Below are 22,713 nucleotides of genomic sequence, written 5' to 3'. Positions count from 1 at the left end.
AAGTTAAATGAAAGGTGTTTGTGATTAATGTTTTTAAATAATAATGATATACACTATTATTCAAAGAGCATGTCAATGAAATGTGATCTATTTTCAATATTTTGATGAAATATGGTACTTCAGCACAAGAAAACATGGCAAATAGGCATGTCTTTTGACCTAACAGTAGCAATAGGGAATCTAAGGGAAACAGAGGTAGATCTCTGGAAAGAGATTGTTTTGTGTGTTTATTTTTCTTCCAGAACTCCAAATAGTTGCCTTGGCAGGCAGGCTGCTCTGTAACTGCTCCCTTCTGAAGACTCAGAGGTGTTTACAGAAATTGAAAGTTCCAGCAGTACATTTCCATGAGCTCATTACCAGCTCCAGTTATACCCTTTAGATTTCTGCATGTACAAATGAATACCCGTGTCGGATAAATCCACGCTTTGAGTTTTTGTTTTAATTACAAGTAGCAGAAGTGACCGTGACATTAGGGTATCTTTTAGAATCTCTGCTTTGGTCAAAGGAACTGCAATGCAATTTCTTGCCGGCCTCTTTATGCTAATGAGCTTAACCCACTTGGCGCCTCCTCCTTCCAGGCTCCTTTAAGAACTGTTCACTTTCAGCTGTCACGGAAGGACTCAGACCAGACTTGGAAATCACTTAATTGAAGTCAGTAGCACTTTTTCTTTGTGTAGGCATTACTCTAGCAGTCCTCTCTACTTGAGGTGTTGGATTTCATGTCAGCAGGATAAAGAATTGCCAAAACTGTAATCTGTTAGAAATAGTTACTTTGTGGGATGTTATTCTAGAAGAGGGAAAGATTCGATGCATTTTGAAATGAAAGAAGAACTAAGTTTGTTTTTATCCAGATGAATTGGCATCTTTCTCTGTAGGAGAAGTTACATTGTTAAATATTTATTTCAAGAACCATGGCTAGGAAAAACTTGGAAGTTTATTAGAGAAGTAAATGTTTTCCATCCAAGGATGGGGTCTGCATGTTCCTCTGTGGTTCTGGGTGTCTTGTGAAGACCATTTTAAGTGACTGGCCACGGGAAGGAAATGCCCTGGCGACCCTGGAGCCATAGCTAGACTGCTAGTACCATGTCTACTATACAAAGAAACAGCAGCAGCCACCTGTTTAGTTTGCACACCTGTAAGCTGAAGCTCCCCGGGGATCAGCCACAACAAGGTAAGTCAGTCAGTAATAGGTGGTATGTTCTGTGATTTCCTGCCCACTTATATTCCCAGAAGAATGGTGAGCTGGGGAAGTTCTGTCTGTCAAATTCTTTGCAATCTTCTGTTTTTAATTTCTGAGAATAGACATAAAGCTGTGCTTAAGAATGGGTTAACTTGGATTCACTATTAGTTTTAAAAGGACTTTGGAAGATTATTACAAATGCATATTCCTTGGAGGTGTCATTCTGAAGCTTCTGTGCTTGAACTTCTAGCCAGTGTCATCTTTCTAGACTGTGCGAGATTTTGTGTAATTCAAAACACCCATCTGGGTAAGGTTGGATCAACTACAGGGTGAATTCAGCTGGAGAGTAGCTTCTAGTTAGCCTAGAACTATCCACCCTGTCCTACCACTACTTTATGGAAATTTTTGCGCTTAAAGTTTAAGTCTAATTTTGTCTGGATCCCTGGCTCATTCAGTATAGGAAAAATAAATATATTTTTGGTTATTTTCCTTCTATGGTCCAGGAACAGTTGGACACAGTCAGGGAATAGTGTCACATTTCACAAGATGGACACTCATTTTGACTGAACTATCTACCTTGCAGTCATTTTTACCATCAGCCTTTTAAAATTTCATAGGCACTAATCAGCCAGCTGCATTAACCAGTAGCAGATGGTTGACATGAATAAACAAAACGATCCCTCCAATCCATTCTGTCAGGGACAGCAAAGGACACTAGTAAGGAAAGGCTTTGTGCTATCATAGATGACATTGTCACTCCCCAGAGCAAAGATTTACCCAGATGTATCTAACTTTTCCTCAATAACCTGTGACAGATCTGCCTATGGATAGATTTTGGCGGAAAACTCTATTTTTCTGTAGAGACAGTTTTAGGTTTCAGTGGCGTGGGGAATGTTGGCTAAAGGGCTGAAACCTCCCATTATCAAAGTGGCATCTGTGTGCTAACATGTGACTGTCATTACACCCCTTGCATAAGTTCCCAGAGCTATACAAGGTGACTTCATGCTGTACCAGATTTAGCAAAGTATGGGTAGAAAATGCTTCATGTTAACTGAAAAGAGTGTAAACTTTTGAGATCATTCTGTGCCATCAGGGTTTAAATTATTTTGAACTAACAATCAAAGAATGTAAAGTCCAAGAATTTGCCAGGGTTTAATCATAAGCACTGTAAAATAGGATAAAACCAATAGGCTGTCTGAGTGTTTGTGTGTGTGTGTGTGCACCCATGCACATGTTCCCCTATTGGAAGGCAATCCTAATTTATATAGGTTTTTTTTGTTTGCTGCTCATTTTGTTTGAAATGTTTAAAGCTACCTCCTCCCACCCCCAATTGTTGATGTCATATTTATTATAGATATATTGGGGGGAGCATAAAGGAGAAAGTAAAAATCACCTGTAACCCTACTAACCAAAGATAGTTGCTACTGACATTTAGTGTATAGTCTTCCAGCCTCTTCTGTGCGCATGTACAGATTATTCTTTTGCTTGATTTTAAGTAAAAAATAGTCTTATTTTGTACATAATGGTTTGTAAAATTGGTTTTTGATTTAACAAGAATATGAACAAATTTTCATGTCATTATATATTCTTCTGTAAACCTGTTTTTAACAGAGGCATACTATTCCTTCATATGAATGTAACAAAATTCCTTTAGGAAGATGTTAGATGTTTCATTTATGTCTGATCTTTCACTACTATAAACAACACTGTTTAACATAAACTAATAGATAAAGTATTGCAGAGATAAGATTTTTTTTGGTATACATACTTAGAAGTACAACAGGGAGTCAAAAGACACGCATGTTTTTGAAATTTTTTTTCGTTGGCCAAATGATTTTCCAATAGGGAAATAGTCTTAGTAATGTTTGGAAAAAACCAATTGTTTCCCAATTTTATATGTGGAAAATAGTATCTTACTGTTGTTTTACTTTAAAGTAACCTATCTCAGTTCTGGAAATATTGTAACATATTTCCCAAAATACCAATAAGACTTGAAGTCTGGTCTCCTTTCTCAGATAGAAGCTTTTGCCTAGAATGTTTTGAAAGCAACCATATTCTTCCCTAGCCGAGTCTCAAAATATCTGCCCACGTAAACCACAATCCATAAAGTTGTGAAGCATACTAGTATAAGCCAGACGGCCATTGGCTGCTACAAGAAGTATCACCTAGAGTCCTGACTTCATAGTGACTTCATAAGCAGGCTTTTGTGGACAGTTGGCTATGCTGGCAAACAGCTTGCAGTTACTGTCCTAATGTTTAAAAGCTGATTTTTCCTCCAGGCTATGCACCTTGCTATGAGGCAAAGTTCAGCAAAAGTCGAAGGAAGCAAAACCATTTGTTTTAGAGAGTGAAGTTCACCTGTGAATTTATTCATGAGGAACTCTGCATTAGTGGCTTTGGACTACCCCCAGACAGACTAAGGTTCCAGCTTCTAGTTAACATACACACCATGACTGACTGACATTTAACTTTTCGGAGGACATGACCAGATTTAACACATAAGTACTCTCTAACCTTCCACGTTACATGCTGAAGTGCCTTATGCTTAACTCCGAGATATTTAATTCTTTCCACCTAGTCAGCCACAAAAATGCACTTTGGGGGCCTCCCTGGTGGCGCAAGGGGTTTAGACACAGCCTATAAAGGTATCTGCAGCCATTGCAGCACGAGTTTGATCCCCGCCTGGGAGCTACCCACATGGTGCAGCAGACTTCTCCTGACTCTCCTGCTGCTCCCCTCAGCAGTGTATTTCAGTTAATCTGCCTGTTCTGTTCCCCGCTCTGTCTCTGGTGACTCCTCTCACCCCTGTACCTCTGTCCTGTACCCCAGTTCTTGTATGGATAAATAAATAAATCTTTTTAAAATTTTTTTTTAAAAATGCACTTTGGGGCCAACCACATAGGTGAATGTCACTTATTATTCAGCAATTATCTGGACAATGACTGTGCTAAGCACTGTGCCAGATGTTAGCTGTGTTATTTGAACTCAGTCAGCCTAGCTGTGGAATTTACACTCTGGAGTTTACACTCTGTGGCACAGATGTTTTTGCTGGTCCAGAACAGAAGTCTAGGAGGCTCCCTTCCTATTTGTTGCCGTCTTGTAGCTTTTCCTGTGATAATTCAAATCCATTTACTTATAATATTGCTTCTGTGATCACATTTGTCAACACTAATTTATGTTTATAAAACCTCAACAAAGTTCAGATCATATTACATGTACTAATCAGATTTAACAATCTTTGTGTTTTATAATGGTTTAAAATTTACCAATGTATGTAGTTTCACATACATTATCACATTTAATTCTCTTAATAACCAGGTGAGATTATATATTCTGGATCCAGAACCAAGAGAATTCCTGTGTGTGTTTGTGTGTGTGTGTGTTCATGCATGTGCGTTTATGAGAGAGAGAAATTTATTTTACGGAAATGACATGATTTTGGAGACTGGCCAGTACGAAATCTTCTATGTGGCCCAGTAGCCTGGGGCTCTGGGCAAAGATTTGTCTGATGGCACAGTTAAAGTCAAAAGGCTGTTTGCTGGTAGAATTCACGCTCGCTCAGAAGTTAATCTTTTGTTCTATTCATACCTTCAACTGATTAGATGAGTCCCATTAACATCATGGAGGGCAATCTGTTTTACTCTAGATCTTTTAATTTAAAGGTAAATCTTATCCATAAACATGAGGAATAATGTTTGATCAAATATCTAACACTAAGGCACAGTTATGCTTACTCGTACAGTTAATCAATGACATCATTATCTCCATTTTTAAAGATGTTGAAACTAGAATTCTTAACATCAAGTGATTTGTCTAATGTTACATAGTTAATAAGGGCCACTTTCAATGCTCTTTCTCCTATATATAGCTGTCCCATAAAATCCATAATTCCTAGTGTTATAATGTTAATTTTTTTCATTGATTCATATCAGAGAAACTTCTCTGTAGACATTCAAGGTGCATTTAGGATTCACCCTGCATTTATTTGCGGGTTCTGATACCAACTCTCGATACCAACTGGGTATCCTAATATTAATTTGATTCTGAAGTGTTAGCCAGAGTTAGCAAAGACTCCTAAAGTTAAGGCTCAGTCTCACAAAACTGTCCATTTCAAATACCAACTACACATTTCAGTTGTCCTCAAGCCATCTGCTCTTCTTCCTGGGTAATTACAAATTCAAGTGTTCCCACAAATCCTTCAGGTTTGATAATTTACTAGAACAGCTTGCACAACTCAAGAAAATTCTATACTTTTATACTAATAATTACTGTTTTATTATAAAGGCAACAAATAAATAATTAGCAGAAGAGATACATAGGGCAGGGTCTGGGAGGTCTCTGAGCACAGAAGCTTATGTCCCCTTGGAGTCAGGGGATTCTCTTACCCAGTATATCAGTAAGTTCAATAGCCAGGAAGCTCCATGGACATCTGTAATCATGATGTAGGCATAATTGAATTGTTGGTCATAATTCAACTCAGTTTCCAGTCCTTCCTTCCCTCCCTGCAGATTAGAATTTGGAAATAGCTTGAAGTTCTAACCCTTTAAATGTGCTTCATCTTTCTGGGTGGCCAGGCCCTCCCTGAAAGTTAAAAGCCCACCCTGAATCACCCCATTAGCATAACAAAGACAACGCTCAATCAGGAAATTCAAAGCAGTTTTTGAAGCTCTGAGTGTAGAATGGTCGGTTGACAAAAGCAAATGTATTCACTATTATATCACACTTGAGCATGATTTTCTGTGTGTTCTCTTCAGTATGGTTTCCTGCTGTCAAGAAACTTGCAAGTCAGGGGGCACAAATTAATGCCCGTAGCCATTCATTTTATTCACACACGTTTATTGTATACTTGCAGGTACCACATGCTGTATTAGACACTGGGAATGCAAGGATGATTTTTCCCAATGAATAACTGGAATTTGAAATTTTAAACTATTTTTAATAGAGAAAGAGGAAAATGAATGTATCAAGATATGGACAAAAGATGTACATTAAAAACCAACAAGCATTGTAGATGAAACTAAAGGCTGAACCAAATACATGAATTGGAAAACTCTACATTGTTAAGATGTCACTCCACATTGATCTGGAGGTCAAAGCCATTCTAATCAAAATTCCAGAAGACTTTTGTTTATGTGACAAGCTGATTAAAATTTGTAAGGAAATTCGAATGACCTAGAGAAGCTAAATCAATCTTGAAAAAAGAAAAATAAAGTTGACAACTTGTACTTTTGGATTTTAAACTATAATAATGAAGATGATATAAAATTGATGTAAGAATAGAAAATCTATCTTCAAAACAGGAGTGACAGCCAGAAATTTTTTTTGTATTCCCCATATAATTGCAACCCCCTGATTTTAACCCCTACCCCTCCTTTCCCTGCCCACCCCCCCAAGGTGTGTCTCTGGTTCATAGTTGTTTGTTGATTTTGATTTTTTTCTTTCTTATAGTTATTCTTTTTCCTGGTCCCTTATTTAGGTTTTCTAGATTCCTGTTATGACTGAGGCCATCCGGTATTTTTCTTTTTCTTTCTGGCTTATTTTGCTGAGCATGATCCCTTCCAGCTCCATCCATGTTGCTGCAAATGGCGTGTGTTTATCTTTTTTGAATGCTGAGTAATATTACATGGTGTATATGTACCACATCTTCTTGATCCAGTCATCTATTTTTGGGCATTTGGGTTGTTTCCAAAGCTTAACTATTGTAAATAGTGCTGCTATACACATAGGGGTGCAGGTGTTCTTTGGAATTGATGTTTCTGTGTCCTTTGGGTAAATACCTAGGAGTGGAATTGCTGGATCATATGGAAGCTCTATCTTTAGTAGGTTGAGGAATCTCCACACAGCTCTCCATAGTGGTTGGACTATTTTGCACTCCCACCCACAGTGCTGGAGAGTTCCTTTCTTTCCACATCCTCACCAACATTTGTTGTTGCTGGTTTTTTTAATATGTGCCATTCTCACTGGTATGAGATGGTATCTCATTGTAGTTTTGATTTGCATTTCCCTGATTGCAAGTGACATTGAACATTTTTTCATATGCCTGGTGGCCATTTGTATTTCCTTTTCGGAGAAGTTTCTTTTTAGCTCATCTGCCCATTTTTTGACTGGATTATTTTCTTTGTTTTCGTTGAGTCTCATCAGCTCTTTGTAGATTTTTGTGATCAGTCCTTTATCATTAGTGTTGGATGCAAAAATTTTCTCCCAGTCGGTTGGGTTTCTCTTTGTTTTGGTTATTGTCTCTTTTGCTGTGCAGAAACTCTTTAATTTGATGTAGTCCCAGCTGTTTATCTTTGCCTTCACTATGGGTGCTTTGGGTGCTTTGGGTGATGTGTCTGTAAAGATGTCTTGAGGTGCATGTCATGTAGTGTTTCATCTATATTTCCTTCTATATATTTTATTGTTTCAGGTCTTGTGTCTAGTTCTTTAATCCATTTTGAGTTGGCTTTTGTGCATGGTGTGAGGTAGTAGTCAAGCTTCATTCTTTTGCATGTAGCAACCCAGTTTTCCCAGCACCATTTATTGAACAAACTTTCTATGATAGCCCAGAAATTGACCCATTCTTATGTCATTTGATTTTTAGCAAAGATTCCAAGATAATTCAAGGGTGGGAGGAAGATTTTTTCTGTAATTATCCTGGAACAAATGGCATGTTACTAAAAATGAACTTCAATACCTATATGTCATGAAAGTTAATTTGAGATAGTGTATGACTAATATCCAAAAACTAAGTCTATAAAACTTCTTGAAGAAAACATAGGAAAATATCTTCACAAAGTTCGAATGGGCAGTTTTAGTTTTAGAATAGACTATCAACATTAAAATTATCTGTTTTTTAAATGATAGCATTAAGGAAAGAGTGGGAGGTAATATTTGTAATATATAGATCTGAAAAAGGACTTAGAATCAGAATATGTTAAGAACTCATTATAAACAATTTGATTTAAAAATTGGGCAAATGATCTGGTAGACACTTTGAAAAGAAGATATACAAATGCCAATTAGACATCAAAAATGTTCAACATAATTATTCATCAAGAAATATAAATTAATACCAAAGTGAGACATCATTTTACATATACTAGAAAGGCTAAAATTAAAAATATTGATGATACCATGAGTTGTAGAGAATGTAGAAAAACCCAGAATCCCCATTCATGGCTATAAGGAGGTGTAACTTTGCAAAAAATTGTGACAGTTGTTAACCAGTTTTAGAAATTCTATTCTAAGATATTTTTCCCACAAGAAATGAAAATATGTCCACAAAAAGATTGCACAAAATATTCCTAGCAGATTTTCTTTGTGTGGGCTCCAATGTATGAACAGCCTAAATGCATATATGCAGGTAAATGGATGAACACATTATTGTAAATCTATACACTGGAATACTGCTCAGTAGCAGAAAGGAACAGGTTACTGATACATGTAATCACACAGATGATGAATCTCAAATGCATTATATGAGTGAAAAAAAGTTATGCACAAAAAAGTATGAAACATATAATTCCATTGATATGAATTTCCAGAATAGGCAAAACTGGGCTATAGTCATAGAAATCAGAACAATTGTTACCCCAAGTTGAAAGAAGAAGAATAGGACATTAAGGAAATCCGGGGGTAGTGGGAGTGGTATTTCTTACATGAGTTATATGAATGTATTCCGTAGTTGAAATTCATCTGTGCATTTTATTCTATATATATTATACCTCATTTTTAAAAACTTGAGGTTGCCTGGGAGGCCACATATTCCAGTTTCCTTTAGGCCTCCACTGGCAACTCTACTGAATAGATGAAGACACTGGAATGTTTCAGTGATTTTTAAAAGGTGCCCAAGAACATAACAGGTAATGTTGGCAGAGTACACAGAAATATCAAGCCTTCACAATGAAACAGTTGTCATTATCCCAGAGAGGTTTGATGATTAGTAGTATTTTATTTGCTCCTTCATCCCTAAAACTTAGAACTTCTCTATTAATAATATAGTAAGTCAAAAATTAGCAAATCAATGAGATTAGCACAGGATAAATGAGCAATAATGAAAAGAAACTATCTTATAGCTGAAGGTGTGACCTCAGTTTCTCTTTTGTTCCAGGTATTTTTTTTAAAACATATTTTAGGATAAATGTTTTGTTTTATATTTATTCAAAATTCAATGTTATTATTTTTAGATCATATCTGATTAGTGATTTATCCAGTTTGAATATTTACCTTAAAAACAACCATCTGGATGGTTTACTTCATGAAGATTTGTCTTACCCAACCTCTTTTACTCTTATTTGAACTTACACAGCACTTCACTCATTGTATTCAACAAATATTTAGTGCCTGTCATGTTTTTAAGCTACCTTCCTAGGCTTTAGTGACCAAAGCTGGCAAAAAGTCCTGTCCAGTTGGAATTTATTTTCTTAGAGGGAGAAGGGGAAAGGATAAGTAAGCAGACTATGTAGTGTAAAGGATGGTGAAGGAAATAGTGAATATGGAGAAAAATAGAGTATGAAAATAGAGAGTATCCTTGCGGAAGGTGAAATTCAAGCAAAAATCTGTAAGAAGTGAAGGGAGTGAGTCTAATAACATTGGAGGAGAAGCAATTCAGGGAAAGCATGAGTTTTAGAACTCATACTTGGCATAAATTTGTGGGTTTTTTTGTTTTGTTTTGTTTTGTTTTTTGTGGGACCCTCGCTGGTGGCTGGGGATCAAACTGGCACTGTAGAGGCTGTGGGCAGCCTTGCAACCCAGCGCTCAACCGCTGTGCCACCAGGGGAGGCCCGGCATAAATTTGTTTTGATGTTGTTCTTGATTCATTTGAATTAGTGCAAATTACTAAAATGGCCAATGATCTGAAACTGTAGCTTCACCTGGAGAATCACCTGGATGGTTTACTAGAACACAGTTGCTGGGCTTCATCCTGACTTTCAAAAGGACTGGTGAAGAGAGCTGAGAATTTTCATTTCTAATATGTTCCCAGGTGATGCCATTGCTGTTGCTTTGAGATCACAGTTTGAGAACTGCTGTGTTGGAGGGACAAATGGAGGTTAATATGTATGAGTTAGCTTGAGTGTTAAGAAATTATTTAGAGGGCCTCCCCGGTGGTACAGCGGGTTGAGCGCAGCACTATGAAGCTGTCCGCAGTCTCTGCAGTGTGGGTTTGATTTCTGGCAGGGCAGGGAGAGACCCACATGGCACAGCAGACTTCTTCTGTCTCGCCCGCTGCTCCCCTCAGCAGTGTCTTCAGTCAGTCTGCCTGTTCTGCTCCCCGTTCTGTCTCTGGCGAATTCTGTCACTCTCCTGTGCTTCTGGCCTGTACCCCAGTTCTTGTATAAATGGTATAAATATTTTAAAAAAAAAGAAATTATTTAGAGATGGGGGGGAGAAAAAAAAGGAAGGAGGATTATGTAAAGTCTTGTTGGTCATGGTAAATATTTCCAGCTTATGACTGTGCATGACATGGTTAATGTTACAAACCACCTTGAGCTTATTTGTTCATGTACAACTTTTAGATTCTTTTTGGGGACATAGTAATAGCTTCCAAAATGTCAGAGGTAGGAAAGTTACTCCTCCAGGACTTCATCACCATATTAAAATGAAATCAAGTCTTAGGCAAAATTCTTTCCCACAGACAGCAACTTATTAAACATTTATTAACAGACAAGCATAAAACAGTTCACATGATCCCAAGGTCTCTGTTTTTCAGGTAATCTGATTAAATCTTGTATAAAAGATTTGTTCAAATGAAACAACATTCCACAGGCAGTGTTCTGTATAGTCGGCCAGTAACCAGGAATTCTCCTGCCATTAGTGGTCACTGGACTTTTCAGTTACAAGCTTTGGGCACCTTACTTAAGAGTATAGGCTACTGGTCTTTCCAGATTCTTCTGTTCAGGTTATGGAAGATGATGAAATGTACCTAACACATGTTAGGAAAACCTGGGTCTAAAATGCTACCAACTTCACCAATGAAAATTAATTTCTGAAATTGGTTATGTTTGTGACATTGATTGAGATGGAGAGCTTATATGAAGCTGAAGAGTTTTAATGAGAAGCTTTTGAGATCTGAATATCCTGATTAGAATGTTGGAGACCTCCCTAGAGTCCAAATTCTCTAGTAGGTCAAAAGATTCTGCCTAAGATGATATGATTTTAGTCTAATATTCTCATACAAATCATGTTGTTTTTGCTGGTATTTTCTAAAGTCAGCTACATGATCATACCATTGGTATTCAAACCTGCCCTTAAATAAAGTACTTCCGGAAGAAGAACTCTAGAAACAGTGCTTCTCCACATTTTTCACTTCAAGGTACACCTAAAAAATGATTTAAATGTGTCACACACTGTGTATCCCCACAATTTGGGGAGGCTAACAAGAGGATGACCCTGTGGGATGAAGACTATGACATACAGAAAACACACATACCAGAGTGCACATGGGCTAGTGAGTAACATCTTAACCCATAATAATATGCAGTGTTTTGCAAGATCATCGATTGAGGGTGCTCGAGATACTTTAGATGGCAAGTTCCATTAGGGGACCTATAAGATCCTTTTCAAAACTAAGATTCTATGAGTTGCCCATAATTATTTCATTTATATCAATATCGTCCCCTCAGCTATGTTATACAAATACTTTGAGAATAATAAACCATGGGCCACACTATAGTGCTAACATTTCATTTTTAAACAAATCATACTTATGAGATGTTTATCATATGCCAAACACTGTTTTAAGCACTTTTTTGCATGTGTTAGCTATTTTATTTACAAAAACCCCACCAGGTAGGTAGTATCATGACTTCAGAGCTGGAATTTTACACCAAGCTGCTAATCCAAGAAAGCCTAAATTCAGAGCCTGTACTTTAATCCAAGTTCATTACTTCTTATGGGGGCACAAAATAGATGTTCAGCTAAGCACCTGTGTAGTTCTTGAGTGATGACTGGCCCTTGGATTCAATTTGTGGTTCAGTTCTCTTAAATTGCAGTGTTATGATGGTTACCAGTTAATTTCTATATAGGGTTCAGCTGAGCTGGCACCTAAAAAACCCAGAAGGTAGCTGGCAAAACTAGGGCCTAGCAGGGAGCCGGTAACTATAGGACTCAGCAGGGAGCCTGCACCTATAAAGTGCAGCAGGGAACCAGCACCTACAGCATCAAGCTGGGAGGCAGAACCTATAGCTCTAAGCAGGGAACTGGCACCTGTAGGGGTCAGTGGGGATCCAGTTAGTATAGGCCTCTGTTGACTTAGTATCTAAAAACCCAGCAGGGAGCCTGCACCTGTAGCTCTTGGCAGGGAGCAGCACCTGTAGCTTTCAGCAGGGAGCTGGCACCTTTAGGGCCCAGCAGAGACTGCAATTAGAGGGCACAGCAGAGAGCCTGCAATTACAGTGCCCAGCAGGGTGTTAAACCCTACAGAAGCCAGCAGAGAGTTGGAACTTATAGGGCCCAGCAGAAAGCCAGCACATTTTGAGCTTAATAGGTAGCCCATACTTAGAGAACAAGGAGGGTGCCAGCTTTTTCTGGTATTATCAGTCCAGCTGCTGATAAACATATCAAGTAATCAAAGGTTATAAATAACCTTATCACAAAAGCACATAGTAGTTTTATTTAATAATAACGCCTTCAAATTGTGGAGAAATGGCCATGGTCTGTTGAAAGTAATACATTCTCCTGAGTTATTGTTGCCAGTGGCTGGAAATAAATATTGACATGGAGATTTTAAATTGTGAATTTCCATGCCATTTGCCTGCCAACATTCTCAAACAAACGTCTTTGGGGTTGGAGGTTAGAATAAGCAAAGCATCTTGCAGTGTTTACAGATGGCAAAACGAAAGTACAGGAAGGCTCACACAGTCTGGGATCACATCTCTACCAGATTTGTGCAAACCATGGAAGCAGGAAAGCTGTCATAGCCAAGGATATCAAGAGATAAGAGTGAAGAAGCTGTAAAATAGTCATTTAACTCACAATGGAAATCAGGAAGAATTTCCTTCCTGAAAAGGCATGAGATTTGGAGTCAGCCCTCAGGTGTTTTAGCCCCAGTGCTCTGCATACCAGCTGCTCGACCCTGCAACCCTGCACATTTCCTCTAATTCTAGAGTCTTAGCTGTCTCATGAGTTGTAAGTGCTTAATAACATACCCTTGAGGATTCTATCCTATAATAAGAGCTGCAATTCACTGAGCATTTCTTGTGTGCCAAGCTCTCTTAGCATTTTGTCTATATTACCTTGCTTGCAGGTAGGAATCTAAGAAGATGGAATTTGAATCCAGGTCTGTTTGCACCAAAACTAGGTTTTATAAATCATGCATTCTGGCTCCTTATAGTCATTCATTTAGTCTCCAAAGATTAAGGTAAATATTTTATAAAGACAAAATACGATGCAAATTTAATTTTTTATATTATGCCAGTAGATAAAAGAAGCAACATGAGGTCAACAAGATCTAACTCTTCGTACTACTTCTTAAGGTCATATTAAGTTAAACATTTCAAAAAACAAGAGTAGACTAGTCATAACATGATAAGCATGTCACATGGTAGCTGTTGTCTTTAAGAAGGAAGAAAAAGAATTCTAAGAGTAGGATTTTGACACTGAAACAACAGTAAAATCTAATGATCTGTTGAAAAAGGTCTGTTGACAAACAGAAAGGTTTTCATGAAATTGACCTAGTCACTGATGAGTCCCAAATACCAAGCACACTGCATGGGACCATTCCAGGACACTGTCAGAAATATAAAGCCTGTTTCTTCTGCCATCATTCTATTTTCATCAATGGAAAGATTTTTTCAGATGTCCTATCTCTATATAAATGTAATCTATATAGTTTTAAATCTATATGATTTCATGAAAATTCATTTTTTTTATTCTGTAAACTTTTCTTCTTTCTAAGTAGAAGTAAATGACTTCAAGAAATGAGAAGAATTTTTCTTCAGCTGAATTATTGCCACTGCAAATCTTCAGATTCTCAAATGAAAAGAAATTATGTCACTGGTTGTAGCCTGTTATATGATTTGATTATAAATTAAGGAGCATGGTTGGAGTTGAGGTTGGAGTGAGCACGAATTCAACACAAAATTTTCAGGGTTTGGTCCTATGTTTGACACACCCTTTTTTTTTTCTTACTTTTGTCTCATACCAGTTAGTTTTTATTATGTCTGTCATGGTTTTTCAAAATTGGTCTGTGTCTAGAATTGGAAAGGACTCCTTAAAAATCACCAGGATTGGAAGCAGATTAGTTCAGAAAGTGGGATGAATTAGACAAACTCTGGGTGATGATGATTGTATCTAATGAATTGAGAGAGTCTTCTTATCCTGTCCAATTGCCTGTTGGAAATGATTCACATTCTGTAAATGGGTGATTTCTCTAGCAGTGTGATATTGATGAAAAGAGGGATATCTTTCCTTGGTTCATTCTAATGTTGATTCTTTTCTTCTAGTGTAGGCTTTTCATAAGAAAACTAAGAGATGCTAGATTTATTAAAGTTATCTGTTTTGTAACTTCATTTCAAACAAAAACTTAATTCAGTTAAAATTCAAAATTGATTGAAAATGGTGAGGTTTTCTCCTTTGACTTTATATATTGTATTTATTACAATACCCATTTTATTTATAGTAGATAAAATGGGTTCTAACTTCAACAGGGAAGACCAGGCTGGAAATGTTCCAGCAGGTTGGTTCATTTGTTTCTTAAATTGAACCAGAGCTTGTGAGGCAGCCTGGAAATTTCCTGTGTAAACTGCCTTGGTTTCCCTCTGGGGCCCTTGGTCACATTGGGACACACACCTCCCCCCCATACCCCCACCCCCGCTGCCTCCTTCTCCAAAGACTTTTTTTGGTGGATATTTTGTTGTTTATTTCATTTCTTTTGCACTTTTAGAGTTCCTCCATATATAGCTAGAAATAAGCAGATTATCGCATGCCTCTGTCTCCTTTGTGAATTGACCCAGATCCCTTTTTCTTCTGGGGCTATGATTTGCCCTTTCTTAAAACTGTCTTAGAATATTTTAATAAAATTTTTAGGTTTTGTTTGTTTAAAATCAAGATTGTGGTTCAGCCCTCTAGGTCTCACACAGCTGTGCTTAGTGCATTTTTCCACAGAAGATGTCATTTTGTACAGTTAAGACTTCAGATGTTTCAAAATCTTGTTGAAAAATCCAAGAATTATGACAAATGTTTTGGATGCAGTCTATGCCTCCAGGTTAAAAGTTTGCTTTATAGAAATGAGCACTTTAATTAACATTTAATAATCTCAACAGAGACATTTTCTAAATTTTTTTTCATGAAAAAGTCAGATTTCAAATATATTATTAAAAGAGAGGACAAACTTTTGCATCAGAGAATAAGCCATTAATTGCTTCAAGCAGATTATCTGAATGATTTTTTTTGCAATATCAATATTTCAATATCCACACTACAGCAATTACTGTTTAAGTCTTCATAGTAACCCTCAACTTCACTTTACAATGAATCATAACAATCATGACTTGAGGTTTGAGTTGTAATTGTTTTCTCATTATTTGTCAGGTTATTCAGAACACCCGGAGGTTTAGTCACTAACTCCCCCACTGTCATCTCCTAAATTTTCTCTCAATTGACAGAAACCTGGAGGTATTAGAGGACCACTTCTCAACCATATGTACAAATCACCAGAAGGTGTGAAATCCTGATTCTGACTCAGTAGTTCTGGGGTGGATCTCAAGAGTCTGCTTTTCTCACAAGTTCCCAGTCAATGCTGCTGGTCTGTCTGACCACCCTTTGTGGAGCAAAGATCTCTGAAATTATTTAGGGACCACAACCTAAATAAAAACCTTCCTGATATTAAAAAATAAAAAGAATAAAGAAGATAGGAATTCAAGAAGAAAAAGTAAGGTGAAAACTAGGGGTAATGACATGGTAATAAGTAAAAGGAAAAAGAAAAACCTTTGAGGAGCAATGAGGCATTTCCCCCTGTGACTGCCTGTAACATAGGGCTGGAGAGGAGGGGGTGGAATCTGACTTTCAGTGAGTGTCTTCTGTGCAACCTGCAGTCTAACGTACTGCTGTATATTCGGATGGATGGATGGATGAATGAATGTATGGGTAGGTAAGTAGGTAGGTAGATAGGAAAGATGGATGGATGGATAGATGGATGGATGGATGGATGGATGGATGGATGGATGGATGGATGGATGGATGGATGGATGGATGGATGGGTGGAAAGGTGGAAAGGTGGGTGGGTAGGTAGATAAGATAGGTAGGTAGGTAAGTAGGTAGGTAGGTAGGTAGGTAGGTAAGTAGGTAGGTAGGTAGGTGGGGGGGGGAGAGAGAGAGAGAGAGAGAGAGAGAGAGAGATTCTTCTCTGTTACAAAAAGGCCTGAAGAGGAAGTCATACTAGGTGCTCTCACATGTACATGCTGCTTCAATTTTCATAACAACCCATTTAAAATATATACAGAAAGAGGAAAATGCTAAAGCTCAGAGTAGGTTTTAAAAACACAGCTCTAGAACTGTCTGAATTCAGAGCTCCAAAATCCACGCCTTGACCAGTCAAAGAGTCAGACACAAGCAGAAAAGAATGAAGAGTTGAGGGGCACACAGGGCCATATTGGCGCCCTGGTGAGAGCATGCACAGGGAGAGGACATTAGAGAAGAGGATGTGGCAAGACACACGGACAGGACTAAGAAGAAAAGCAAGAGAAGTGCAGGAGCTGCCAAGACTGCAGTCCAAGTGGATAATTCCTGCTCTGGTAGCAATTAGAGGAGACCCATTTGGCAGCTCCCCCTCTGCAGGGGCAGGAAGGGGGAGGATTGTCAACCTCATTCTGCCAAGACTATTTCCATCACCTTCTGGCCCTGGCTAGAGCAGCCTGGTTCTGTCCAGTGTGGGGAATGGCTTTTCCACCTTCCCTAAACTACCAACCAGTAAGAAGTGACTGCAGCACTCTGGGTGGAAGACACTGTCTAGCAGAATCTCAGAAGTGATGTCCCCATGGGGAGTCTGGGCCAAAGTACTCCACTCTCAGCCTCCTCTTCTCTGGGATCTGCATCAAACCTCCTCCTCTTGATGAGTCAAGAAAATCCTCCTGTTACTTTCCTGGATAAAATAAGTTTGTCAGAGATGGAGTGCCCATTAGACATCCGGAAGCAAAAGTGCCTCCCACCCAAAATCTCAGGGGAAAAATTATGGTACTTATCAGATTGGGGAAAAGAGAAGTTTATATTTACTGTCAACCCAGACCATCACAGCACTTCAGAATCCTAAAGAACAGGGCCTCCCTGGTGGCGCAAGGATATGATGTAATCTGTGAAGGTATCTGCAGCTGCTGCAGCATGAGTTTGATCCCCGGCCGGGGAGCTACCACATGGTGCAGCAGACCTCTCCTGACTTGCCTGCTGCTTCCCTCAGCAGTGTACTTCCATCAGTCTGCCTGTTCTGCTCCCCACTCTGTCTCTGGTGAATCCTCTCACCCCCCCATCTCTGGCCTGTACCCCAGCTCTTGTATGCATAAATAAATAAATCCTAAAAAAAAGAAGAATCCTGAAGAACAAAGCTCTCATGTATATACATGTGTAATATTCTAGCTGCGTACTTGTCTAGAGATTCAGAGAGTGATTTGAATAAAGATGAAGGACAAGAACATATATTGCTCTCAGAAGTTTAAGTGACATTATAAAGAGCAGGTCTTCAGTTTCTCAGGGAGGAGGGTGTCTAGTGCATTCTGAACTCAGGGAATCCCTCTTGCTCATGCCTGTATTTCCACATATTTCTCTGCAAAGAACAGTTAGGCCCAGGAAATAAGATGGTGGATGCTTGTTAAGCAGTGTAACTCAGTGAGAAATCTGTCCTTGGCAAGGAGCATGATTATCTTTCTAACACTATGGTAGAAAAAGAATTATTTGTAAATTTAGTTTTTATTTTTTCAAAATTTCATATGTTCATGTGATTCTAAGAATAAAATTGTTCTATGAGACTTTTCTGGAGAAAATAGAAAATGGGGGTGGGTAATTTTTCCTGAGACTCTAGAAGGGACATATCATATCCCTACCCATTTGATATGTCTGACCTCCAGAAATGCCAGAGAATAAATTTGTATTGTTTTAAGTCCCTAATCTTGAGGTAATTTGTTATAGCAACAAGAAGAGACTAATATAGTGTGCAAACCTTCACACATTACCCTTTTTCATCACAGAACCTCTGTTTTAAACTGTACCTGAAGTTGTATCTTTTTCAGGGAATGACCCTCTGGTCTTTGTCAGGATAGGAGGGGAATGGTTGCTTTGCTGCTAGAAAGACCAAACTTCTTGTTTCCAGCCAGACTTCACCTATGCTTCCAGAAGTACTTCGTGGTACCAAATCCCAGACTTTTACTGTATCTATGGGGGGTAGACCATGTGGCTTTTGAGCATTCCCAAAGATGGTTTAAGGTCCAGCTTTGCAGGTCGGCTAAGTTAGTTACCATCCAAACTTTACTTTCCAGCCTCTGAAATTTTGATGCTATCATCTCTCGTTTTCCTTGTCATTACAGTGGCACTGCAGTCCCCCCTGTGCAGTCCCTCAAACAAAATCCAACCCATTGTTATTGTTTCATTGTGACTTATGATTTCCAGAGGGATTAGATTAGTTAATTAGCTTTCTGATTTCAGGAGGCAGTGTGTATAGTCAATCAACTTAGACAAATTTGCAAAAATCTAAGTGCCAATATTTTATACTGTTTTCCTGGGTGTGGTGAAGGATTGTGTATAGTATATATCTAGAACATCACATTGTGCTAGGAGAGTTGTACATGATGTGTGTCGATATGACATGTACAAGCCAAGATAAGCAGCTTTAATAGGAGGGAGAACTGAATTTCATTAAAACCTTTGCCACTTTCTTGGCATGACTTTGAGTAAGTAACTTGGCAGAGTCTTATTTTCCTCATCTGTAAGTATTTGTTAATATTGTAGAAATTTCATTTAACTGACATTACATTTAAATGACTTAAATTATTCAGTTAGATAAGATGATGGAGTGTACCCCCAATATGGAACAGAATTAACAGGCACACTGAAATGAATTATAAAGATAGTACTGTGTAATAAAATATTCATGGGATGAATGAATATCTTGATATGCATTTCAGAAAACAACAATGAATAAGGGACTCATTAAGTGCTATATGAACCTTAAAACAGACAAAGCATCCAAATTTATCTTAAGTTTTTATTTCTTTCTTTCTACCCTCTCCATTCTTTTGAACAGAAGGTATATTTTGAACTTTTTAAGTTTCTCATTTGCCTAAAAAAACCATAGATGTTAAGATTAACAAAGAAAAGAAGAACAACCTAATCAGTGCTCCTCTAGTATTTAGAGTAGCCTCTTAGAGTTTTTATTTCTTCTCCCTCAGTCCTTCCCCTTCTAATCCATTTTCCACGTGGTAAACAGAGTGAACTAAACAAATAAACAAAAAACCCTACATATCAGAGTGAATCACTCCACTAATTAACATCTCTTATTAACTTCCCATTTTTCCTGGAATAAAAACAAACCTCTTTGGCGCAAGCTACTAGGCTCTGCCAAGCTCCTACCTTATCTTCAGCATCATCTTGGGCCACTGTCTTCCTTCTGTTTCCTTGCAAAGTGACTTGTACTTAGTCACTGCTCGAAACTTGTTGCACAAATGGATTAATGACTATATTAAGAGAAAAGAAAGGGCCATTTGAAGGACATTGCTTTATTTTCTAGTTTTCTTCCTGGTGCAGGCAAGAAAACTGCTAGGGACTCACTATCTTGATAATGCTTATGTTTGGTTTTGTTCTTAGAGTCAACAGAATTGCTCAGGAGAGGGGAGAGGCTCTAGATGGAGAGGAGGGAGATTGTCTGCTTTCTAATGAGTGTGCTGGATCAGAGAGAGAAGATGGCTGTACTGAGGCTACTATACCTTCTACCAGACAGTGCAGGCCTAGATCCTAACACAGGGACTGGCACACAAAAAAAGGTATTCAATAAATTTTTGATGGCTTTATGACTAAAAGTGGCCTCCTTACTATCCCATGTGCCCTCCAAACTGCAAGTGACCCTTTGTGATTTCTCCCGTACTGCTACCATTGAAGGCAGCTTTTGCTCATTTTTTGTTGTATGTTTTAATAGAGGGAAAGTCAGCATGTGGGTTGTCTAGGATTAGCTAAATTCTAAGTCCACTTTGGAAGAGGCCCATTAATTATTCTAATTCATAAGCATTCCCCTGCATGATCACAAAGACGATTTCCTTTCAAAGTCACTGGAAATTTCACTTCTTAAATCTAATGTAATAGCTGGAAAAGAAGTTTGTTCTGAGAAAAAAAAAAAAAGAAAGACTTGAGCTATGGTTTAATATGGACAGGAATGCCAATATGTTACTGAGCATTTTCTGCTTGGCTCACTTGGCTTCAGGCAGACAGCACAGTGAGCACTTGTGTTGTTAAGTGAACCATTTACCTCCCTGGGGTGAAAGCTGGCCAAGCTCACTTGGCCCCAGGAGCTTGGCAGAGGGTGGTCTGGTAGGGTGTATGACACTGTCTTGTGGAATAAGATTGAGGCAAACTGGAGAAGCCCCTCTGGCATACAGAAGATGGCACTGTTTGGTAATTCCTTGAAATTCCTCAGTTCAGGTTTTATTTACTCAGCCCAGGGATGGCAAGTCACCTCCACTTGTCCGCCAAGACAATACATCAGTAACGGCCACTGGAAATGACCTTGATAAATGTGCTGAAGTCATCGTTGGGCACTTTCTTGTAAAATTAAAGGATTTGCCACTTACTTTGCATGACTTTGAAAGTGTTGCATAAGTTAGCAATGTCAGCTGAGTTTTAGAATGGGGATTTTGATTTAGTATGCTACATATTTAATATCCTTTAAGACTTTTTTTTGGTCTTATTAAAATCTTAGTGATTATAGGGGTAGAAAAATTTTCCCTTCTTCTGTTTGATTTTCTTTGAATGTCCAATAGTTAAGTTTACATATAGCAGGCTAATTAATAGGAGAAAAACTGATTTCATGTGTACAGCAGTCCAAAGACTTGAGAGCCAAAGACAGCCAGGCAGTTGAGGCTTATGGGCCTCTGTGAGCCAGGGAGAAAGTCTGTAGGGGCCTGGGGCTTCAAGGGGGAGAAAGACAATTCACAGAAAATCAGAAAAGCAAATGTTGGTAAACCAATGTAGGCCATGCCATTCAGATACTCATTTTGATATAAAAAGCTAATTCTGGTAATAACCCTTATCCTATCATGGCTCCCTATAAAAATTCTTTTAGGCAGTTAAGGGAGCAGTAAAAAGAAAATAATGAAAAAGAAAAAACATCTCTTCCTAAGTCTGATAGGCCTCGATTGTCTTCAGTTCAAAATAATTCACCTGCCAAAGTAGCTTATTTTGGAGTTATGGACTCTGCTCTGTAAAAATCTGTTTAATCTTCACATAAGTTCTATCAGGTAAGCAGTGTTACATTCTACTTTTTTTCAGATGATGAAACTAAGATACAGACATACTAAGTTTCTCAAAATATATAGTCAATTAGTGATGAAACTTAAATTTTCACATATGCCTACGGAACTCCAGAGTCTAAGCTCTTAAGAACCATGAAATGTTCCCCTAAGATTTCTGGAATGTTGTTATCATGCATTCATACCCTAGAGTGAGTGAGCTTTTCTCTATTGTCTTGCCTAAGATAGGTAAATATAATTATTCATAAGGTTGGCAGGGCTGAAAATAAATTTCATATACTTTACAACACTGTTTAAGACTGATTCTTAGTCTAAACCTTGAAACCCTGAATTGGTATCTGACTGCTTTAGTCAAGAAAATGTGAATCATTTACGGATCATTTTAAGGATAGAATGTAGTATATCTGTAGATTCTATAGTTTGAGATCCAGCCCATATAGAAGTACTATTCTCAGATGAGATTTTTCAACCCTAAAAACTTTATTATGAAGGGCCTCCCCGATGGCACAGCGGTTGAGCGCTGGGTTGCAAAGCTGCCCGCAGCCTCTGCAGCGCCAGTTCGATCCCAGGCTGCTCTTCGGCTGCTCCCCGGCCACTGGAGGAGGGTCCCACATGGCGCGCAGACCTCTCCTGCCGCCCGCTGCTCCCCTCAGCAGTGTACTTCGGTCCTTCTGCCTGCTCTGCTCCCTGCTCTGGCTCTGGTGAATTCTCTCACCCTCCCGTGCTTCTGACTGTACCCAGTGCATGTATAAACAAAACAAACAAACAAACAAACAAACAAATAAAACATGTCTCTATAAAAAAAAAAGAGAGAGAATATAAAGGCAGATACTTACGCTTTGTTTTCCTTAAACATTTATTTTATTTTTTTAAGATTTATTTTATTTATTTATGCATATAAGAACTAGGGTGTAGGTCAGAGGTGTGGGGGGGTGAGAAGATTCACTAGAGACAGAGTGGGAAACAGAACAGGCCGATCTACTGAAATACACTGCTGAGGGGAGCAGCAAGTAAGACAGGAGGGGTCTGTTGTGCCATGTGTGTAGCTCCCTGGCCAGGGATGGAAGTCATGCTGCAGTGGCTGGCATAGCTTGATAGTACTGAGATTTTAAC

The 22,713-nt window shown here is 38.4% G+C and overlaps 1 protein-coding gene across 1 annotated transcript in view; it reads left to right on the top strand.

Moving 5' to 3' along the window:
* Window positions 1–1,083: 1,083 nt before the first annotated feature.
* RANBP3L (RAN binding protein 3 like) overlaps window positions 1,084–22,713 on the top strand; it is a gene marked incomplete at both ends in the record, with an annotated part of 43,561 nt that continues 21,931 nt past the window's right edge. The window contains one exon of the mRNA XM_084233061.1: window positions 1,084–1,171. Within this exon, the coding sequence (XP_084089187.1) occupies window positions 1,084–1,171 (88 nt within the window). The remainder of the gene's footprint in view (window positions 1,172–22,713) is intronic.

The sequence above is a fragment of the Talpa europaea genome (genome assembly GCF_964194135.1).
Source record: "Talpa europaea genome assembly, chromosome: 5".
NCBI classification, from domain to species: Eukaryota; Metazoa; Chordata; class Mammalia; order Eulipotyphla; family Talpidae; genus Talpa; species Talpa europaea.
Note: the sequence above shows the minus strand (reverse complement) of the source record. Positions and strands in the feature narration are given on the sequence as shown.